At 51.5% G+C, this 8,286-nt stretch overlaps 1 protein-coding gene across 2 annotated transcripts in view; it reads right to left on the bottom strand.

Moving 5' to 3' along the window:
• Nucleotides 1-4,076, bottom strand: part of TMEM61 (transmembrane protein 61) — a 6,264-nt gene extending 2,188 nt beyond the window's left edge. The window contains exons 1-2 of one of the 2 annotated variants that reach the window (XM_017805288.1): nucleotides 4,022-4,076; nucleotides 367-780 (exon numbers count right to left, since the gene is read on the bottom strand). In XM_017805288.1, coding sequence (XP_017660777.1) covers nucleotides 367-719 — 353 coding nt within the window. In that variant the 5' untranslated portion in view covers nucleotides 720-780; nucleotides 4,022-4,076. Of the gene's footprint in view, nucleotides 1-366; nucleotides 781-3,559; nucleotides 3,914-4,021 lie in introns of those variants that run through there. The other variant, XM_017805289.1, reaches the window with a different exon arrangement.
• Nucleotides 4,077-8,286: the final 4,210 nt, after the last annotated feature.

Genomic DNA, 8,286 nt, shown 5'->3' with positions numbered 1-8,286 from the left:
AACCAATGTAGTCTTCTGCTTGGTGGCTCTGCTAAGGAGATGTTGCCTCCCTCTGTGATGGCCCTGCAGGGCAAGGAGAGCTGGATGCAGCCAAGCTGGCCACGGGTGCAGCCAGTGTAGGCAGACAGGGGCTGGCAGGGAGGGGAGTGTGGATGCTCAGGTTGACACTAATGAGCAAGAGCATCTGCTCAGGAGCAGGAGGAGAGCACAGACCGGGGTCTGAGAGGTGGCTGGCAGTGCGGATGTGTTGTTGCTCCTGTAAGCTCACCAGCAAGCCAGTCTGGGAGCAGGCTCAGGCACACGGGACAGCCAAGACCACCCTCCACTTCTGCCCACCCAAGCACCGCACAGGGACGTGGCACCCACCTGCAGTTCCACTTCTCCGGGGGCTCCGCGGTGAAGTACTGCAGATCCCTGGGGAAATGGTACTGGTAGCGGCGGGAGACCACCCTGGTGTTGGCTTTCACGGACCAGAGGAGGCCAAAGAGGAGGAGGATGCCACCAATACCACAGCAGAAGAAGCTGACGGAGCGGAGCAGGGCGCTGGAGGAGGAGGAGCTGGGAACTGCCTCGGCTTCCCGGGGAGGCAGGAGGCGAGTCCCGCTGCCAGCCGATGAGCCGACCTCCCCGTCACTCCACCAGGCAAAGCACAGCGTCCCCGTCACCAGCAGCACGGCCCCGGTGATGGTCAGGCCATAGCGGAAAGAGGCAGCTGCCATCCTTCAGAAGGAGGTTTTAGGAGGGAAGAAGAGCGAGACAAGGCATGAGAGAGCCCACGTCCTGCAAGACAAGAAGGGGGCAAAGTTTGAGCAGGACAAGGTCATGGAATACCTCCCAGAGGAGACAATGACTGAGCTAGGACCTCTACAGGGAGTGCAGCCTCTTTAGCTACTTACTACTGACCATCAGAAAGGGCATTTCCACCAGCTCAGATGGGAAGCCCTTGGGCAGAGCAAAGCCAGTGCAGTTTGAACAAATAAACTTCCCAACAGCCTCATAAAAACATCCTCAGTTTCAAGAAACAACACAGCACTCCCACAGAGACTGGGTGGGAACTCCAGCCAGGGCAGCTCTGGGGGCTTTCATAGCTCTTGTCTTTGGGTTTTATTCCAGATTTCCTCCCAAGCTTGGCAGAACGCCAGCTGGGTTTCTGATCAAAGCACAGCTTATGGAAGAGGTTAGGGTCAGCTCCAGTGCACACCTTCTCAGGTCCATGTCAAGATCAATCCCACAGGTGTTATCACAACCTCCACCCTCCCTATCAAGGTGGTTTCTCCCTGCTGGGTGGCCCTTCTCAGCTAAACGTCACAGGCAGAGAGCAACCATGCTTCCCTGGTGCTGGAAAATTTGGGGAGGGAGACCTGGTTTCTGATCTCTGTGGGGCTCTCACTCCTCATTGCTTTTTCCAGCAACAGAGAGCATCTACTCCCTGGGCTTGTGCATCCCCAGCTCCCAGCCAGTCAACTGAGGCAGAGGCAGAGAAGTCCCACCACATCCCCTCTGGCCCTGCTCAGTGCCCAGAAAGAAGATTCAGGTTCAGCTCCTATTTCGTGAAGGACAAAAAGCTTTGGACCATGTGGGAATTGAGCACCCAACACCCTCAGACAGATTCAGTCTTCGGTAACTCTATTTTGAGGGTTTCTCATGGTGGCAGTGCCAGTGGAGAGCCTGCACAGCCAGGGTGGAATTGGGGCTCAAGCACAGAGGTGGATGGACAGATGGATGATCTGCACTCAGCTGTCACCTCTGCACTCGTCACTTTGCCTGTGTGTCAGTAACATGAAGATAATGTGGTGGCTTTGGTCTCCATTCCTCCAGGCAGGGCTCACCTCCAAGAGTGGGGACTTAAATTGTACTCTGAGGTCTGGAAGTGCTGAGCCAGAGCTAGGCAGGGAGTAAAAGTCCAGCATGGACTTGATGTGATCAAGGTCAGGTGGAATCATATTATTTGAAGCCATTATTTATCAGATGGGCCCACTAAATGGAAAGTCAAATTACTTTGTAGTGAAAGAAACACTATCTGATCTAATCTATGTTTAATGAAGGAATTGGATGAGAAGTGGGATTTGGGAAGCCTGCAGGAAAGCAGCACACTCCAGCTCTTGTCCCAGGGTCATGAGCCCAAATTGTCACTCAGGCAGCTGCAGTCACCTACTGGGAATGAGGTCACGTTCCTGGAGTGGGAGAAGACAGAGCTTCCACCCATAACAGGGGGACATGTTAGGATGCTCCCTCCTGAATGGCAGGGGATTGGCTGAGCTGAGACAGAGCAGGAACTGTTGGAGATGGTATTAGATGCTATTAGGGATCAGCATCTCCACTCCACAACTAAACACAAGCAGGACACAACAGAAGAACTAGACTCATGTTGCCTTGCAACAGGAGATGCTCAGGGGAGTGCAAGGACACTACTGACCCATGAATGCAGCTCCTTTGGAGAGCAACGCATTTTCATGGAAAAATTTCAGCCAATATAATTTAAGGAAAAAAAACATGACCCAAAAAACCCTACAGCAAAGCTTTCAATCCAACTGCTTGGAAATGTCAGGTCACTCCAAACTGAAAGCCTGGATTGAACCAGCACCAAGAATTGAAACGTTCAACTTCTGCAACTCTTCTCATTTTGGGGTCAGACTGGTGAGGTTTGGGAGATGCTGTGAGTTCCCTGGTGAGGTTTGGGATATGCTGTGATTCCCCTGCCTGGGCACGGGGAATTTTGCAGCCTGCGGCACTGTGCACATCTGGGAGCGCTGGCAGCAAGGGGGAGGCAGAGGGAAGGCGGAGAGCCTCTGGGAGGTGATGGATTGACAGCTCAAGAGAATAAACTCTTCTCTCTTGACAAAACCAGCACAGCTCGGGGAGCAGCGCTGAAAGCTCCTCCAAACTACCCACATGTGCTCCCGCAGCACGTGTGCGGGGGCAGCTCCTCCGAGCTGGGTGGCACTGCCATCACTGGGTGACATTGCTGCTGTGCCGTCCCCTTGCCAAACCCCTTCTTGTGTTTCCACAGCTCTCCTGAGCCTCTCTAAAAGACCCACAATGTTTTCTCAGCACATCAGCCTCTGGAAGAAGAGTCTGAAGGAGCAAGGCCAGGGCAGGACCTGAGTCCCTGATCCTCGAGCCTCTTCTGGCTCCACTCCCGGAGCACTGAGCATCCCGCACAGCACCTCTCCTGGCCAGCACACTTTCACAGAGGGGTTGTCCCTCCAAGGAGGCAACTGTTGGCTCCCCAACACCGGTCTCCACCCGCCGAGCCACCCTGACATTTTGTTCTGCCGTCTCCTCCTTTGACCTGCTCTGAAATAGTTTTCCGGGGAATAGATTTGCACGTTTCATGTACAAACAGATATGAATGTTGATAGTTTACATAGTTCCACTGAGATGCTGAGAATAGCAGCCCCCATATAAAGTTATGCAGATGGTGATTCATGAGGTCTACTAAGCATTACTCAGAAAAACGCTCTTTTCTAGCAACACAAGAAAAGAAAAGAGTTTTGAACCTCTCCCACTGCTATCAAGTAGAAATCCACCTCCAGACCCATCCCTCCATGGCACTTACGGACTGTCCTTCCACGCGGGGCTGGAGAGCTTTAGTTGCGGATGGAGCGCCGGGAAGAGATGCACCAGAGAGTGAGCATGTCATTAGGGAGATCCCTTACTGCCTCTATCCAAATTTGCCTTTTTTTTTTTTTTTTTGTTTTTGCTGTTAGCGAGGGTTTGGTCTCCATCCAAAGCAAAGTAACAGTGACACTTTGGAAGAGCATCCGAGACATCTGGTGCACTCAGCCTCCCGAGGTAGGTTCGGACAGAGGGAAGCACATGCCTCCCCTCCGTCCTGTGTCCCCTGCCAGGCTTCGGGGCGAAGCCTGAGCATCGTTCCCTCTAAGGTGGCCGATCCCGGCGGTACCCCCAGGGCTCTCTTCCCGCCGCGGCCGGTTCCCGCACCTCCTCTCCCCTGCGGCACAGCGCCCAGCCGGGGGTGCCGCGTCCCCCCAAGCCCCCCGCCCCGTGCCGTACTCACCGCCGCGCCAGCCCCGCTCCGGCCGAGCGGCGGCTCCGCCGAGCGCGGCCCGCGGGGCGGGCGGGGCCGGGGGCGGGCGGGGGGCGGTGGCGGCTCGGGGCGGGCAGGGACCGGCGCTCCCTCCCGGCACGGCACGGCCCGGAGGGGCGGGCAGTCCCGGCTCCCCTCAGCGCCGTCCCGCTCCCGTCCCGTCCTATCCCATCCTATCCCTTCCTATCCCGTCCCGTCCCGTCGATGTGCGGGGCTCCCGAGAGCTCCGGGCTTCCCCTGTGGCTGGGACACGGTCCTGCCCTGTGGAAGACACTGCCCCACGGGTGGGACATCACTGTCCTATGGGTGGGACACCCACGCTGCAGCACAGGAGGATCTCTGCCCCAAGCTTGCTTTGTGACCGCTTTAGTTCTCCTCACCTCTCTGTCAAATGCCAGTATTGCCCCTTTCCCCCGTTCGTGGAATGGTTTGGGTTGGGCGGGACCTTTAAAGGCGATCTACTTCAACGTCCCTGCAATGACCAGAGATTCTTTCAACTAAGTCAGGCTGCTCAGAGCCCTATCTCACCTGGCCTTGAATTTTTCAGGGATGGGGCATCCATCACCTTTTTGGGCAACCTGTGCCAGTGTGTCACCAACTTCACTGTAAAAAAATCTCTTCTTTATATCTAATCTAAATAAACCCTCTTTCGTTTAAAACCATTACCCTGCAGCACTCATGAGAACACCTGGATATTAAACAAGCTGAGGGTGCTCTGATCTGAGTTTCAGGATGGTTGGTATGATGGCATCTGGTTTCACACACAATTCCTCATCACAGAGCTGGAGGGAGATTTGATCAAGAGCTGCCATGCCATGCTGTGCAATGAATGTGCATCTCACAGATCCATCACGCTGCTCTTGGGCTGCAGCTGAGCACTGCTGACAGGCAAAGCCATTTCTATGGATACCCTTGGCTGCTTGCAGCTCCTCACCTCACTGGCTCAAAACCAGCTCAGGGTTTACCCACACAGGCTGCAGGGACTAGTGCAAAGCCCTGTTGTGGAATTCATATCAGCTTCATACATGCTTAGAAGCCATTCAGCCCAGCTGAGAAAATGTGGCTGTACAGCCCCATTTACCGGAAGACACTGTGGAGTTATACAAATGGTAAACTGAGGCACAAGGAGGGCTGGTTCACACGGTGGCTGGCCCTGCAGCAGGTTGGGTCTCCATCACAGAGGAACATGGGGCAGGGATCCCCAAGGCCAGCACCCCAGTGTGGCCTCAGCCCCTGGGCTGGATGCAGCAAGGTTCTCGAGCCTCACAGTGCAATCCCTGACAATAAATCCTAGATGTCCTCCAAATACCATGGTTTTTTGCTCCTTGACAGGATGGAGTTTGGCCCCAGGATCCCAAAAATTAATATCTTGGCTTTTCTGTTGCAGACATGTCATTGCTGAGAGCTCACATCACCATCCACGAATGACGTGGGCACTGTGAATCACCAGTTCCCCTGCTGAAGGACAATGAGGCACCTTCTTCTGCTCATTACCTGCTCAGATATTATATTTAACTGAAATTTGATTGTCAAAAAGCTTCTGAAGCACTTCAAGGTGGTGTTTGTGCACAGCTGTTCTATTCCCAGCACAGGGCTGCAGAGAAGAAGGTGGCTCTCTGCAAACACACTGGTCCTACAGCCCCACAACCATCTGCAACCTTCTGCCTTCCCCAGAGATCTGGCTTACAGGCAGCCACAAACCCACGACAAATATTTCACCACAAGGTAGAGGCTGGAAGTGCTGAGTGGCGCCAGCATGTCTGTCTGCTTAGCAACACCTTGGCCAAACTGCATTTTCCCTCTCCGAGAACTTTCCTGCTGGTGGACAAGGTGCTGCAAAACATCACAGGGCACAGTCAAAGGGCTTCTCCAGAATAAAAGCAGAATATCTAAGTGCAAAATATGTAAAACATCCCATGCACAGTGAAACCGCAGTGGGGAAAACAGGGAGATATAAAAGACAGTTACAGCCTCTGCAAGAACAGGAACAAAGGAGGAACAGGGAAAGAGATTGTTCCAGTAATTGCCTCCCCCAGGTAAGGATGCTGAGCTTGAGCAACGCTGCTGGCACAAAAAAAAAGTGCTGCTTTTTGATTCATTGTTCACCTAATTTTGCTGCTGCAGCAAATCGCATGTAAAATAGTGTATTTCAATGTATAATCAGGATAAATAAGTCAGATTCTTCAATACCTCTGTGTGTGTGTGTGCTTATGTGTGTGTGTGTGTGCACATGCATGCACTGTCTGACCTGTCACTACAAGGTGGTTGATACCAAGAACACCGACTCAAGAGTGAATTTGGATGCAACAAGTCCAAAGAAGAGGAGATCAGAGTCACTGCCAGAGCCCTTATACCTGGGACCTGGGCCAGGTTGAAGGTCTCCATCAGTGACCTGGTACACAGGCCACTCTCCTTGTGCCCAGCTGCCTCCAGCAAGCACCTCTCATCATGCCCCCTGTGACAGGGTCATTAAAGAGTCACTGATGAGGTTTTATGGGACATGCCTCTGCAGGCTTAAGGTGCCCATGTTGTCCAGATCCATAGAGAAGCCATTCCCAGGGGCTAGCACGTCTCATATTTCCCTTAACACAGGCCGTAGGACACAGCAGAGGTGGGAGCAGCCATCACACTGAATAGGGGCTGCAGGACATACAGCCATGAGGATGTGCAGATGGGAAGGAGTTCCTGCACCCAGCCTACGTAAAGCAAGGGAGAAAACTCCTGCTGTTTATCTTTGCCTTAATTTGCATCTTCTTAAAATGCCTAATTAGTTGTGCTATTTGATATACTGGCTCAGGCACTCCTACCTAATCCAGTCAGCAAATCTAGGCTTTGAACATATTTGTCTTGCATCTTCACATGATGCAATGTTCAGTAATGTCCTTTGGCTTGTTTGGGGTTGAACCTGCAACTGGCTATAGATGTCTCTTTGGTACTTCTGCTATATGGACAGAAGGAGGGTTTGAGACTACTTTGTGCTCTCCAGCAGGAAAAGCTGAGAATTTGGATGTGAAAGGGGATCATGCCTCTGACCACAAAGTGGTGTGGGGTTTTTTGGCTGATTCACCTAGAAGTACTCCTTCTCCATACAGCTATGCTTTTGCCCTGAGACTTTATCGACTGCAGAAGCCCTTTTTGTATATAATATATCTTATTATTTAGTTCCAATGGTTTTTACTGGGTTTGAATTATAACAGAAGAACAACAGATGTATAAAGTGTCTTAATATCAGTTTCTGAAGTGTTTTTTGCACTAGCTATGTCCATCATCTAGCAAATCCCTGGACCCAAAACCTCTGGGTGTTTTACAGCTTAAATGTTTGCTAATCTGACTGTAACAATATCCCAGCCAGCAGTCTGTAAATCTGCACTGTGATGAGGAACAGAACTGTGGTGGAAAGTCTTGGAAAGGGACTTGGAAAGTACCAGCAGCATCATCCACCAAGGGCTTTATGGACGAGCAATGTCCTCAAATTCCTTCTGTTCTTCATCCAGAACTTGTGTCAGTACAGGAGCACGAGGGTAAAGCGCCACCTCCTGTTGGGGTTGTTATGTAGATAAATGGGTATGATAAAGCTTTGGGTCTCCTGTAAAGGGAATTTCTGTGTTGCAAATGGGGACAGAAAGAGCTTCCTATGAGTTTTCCAACAAAACCTGCAAAGGATTTGAAATTCACCTAACAAGGGGTTAGGGAAGGAAAGAGTTAAATCCTAATGCCTTGGCTCAGTCTTTAATCAGACAAAATTTTTCCTGAACTCATAGAGATTTTTGCCTAAGGGAAGCCCCATGTCTGAACGTCTTTTTTAGAGAAGAGGCACCAGAGTTGTGCTAATGTGTATAACCCACCACCCAGCCTGTTTTACATGCTGCAGCTGCTGCAGCTCTGCTAGAGTGAGCTGCCATTTGGCTCGTGGTGAAGAAACATCCATTTCCAGCCCTGTAAGCTCCTCAGTCAAGCTTGAAGTGAGTGAATCTATCACACCTCAGCAGAGAGAACTATGGAAGACCTGCAAACCTTGAAAAGCTTCTGCTGGAAGCATGACAGTCTGGGGAGACATACAAGGTATGGCTGAGAGGAAGGAGTGCCATGAATGAGCATTTTAAGGTCGCTTAAAGAATCAACTGCAAAGGTATCAGCAAAAGCAGATTTATTATGAAAAAAGAAAGCACAACAAAGTTCATTGGCAAGGTTCACTCTACTACTTACTATATGGTTAAAGCACACCTAGAAAAAGC

The sequence above is a fragment of the Lepidothrix coronata genome, unplaced genomic scaffold (assembly GCF_001604755.1).
Source record: "Lepidothrix coronata isolate B3197 unplaced genomic scaffold, Lepidothrix_coronata-1.0 Scaffold12, whole genome shotgun sequence".
In the NCBI taxonomy this organism is placed as follows: Eukaryota; Metazoa; Chordata; class Aves; order Passeriformes; family Pipridae; genus Lepidothrix; species Lepidothrix coronata.
Note: the sequence above shows the minus strand (reverse complement) of the source record. Positions and strands in the feature narration are given on the sequence as shown.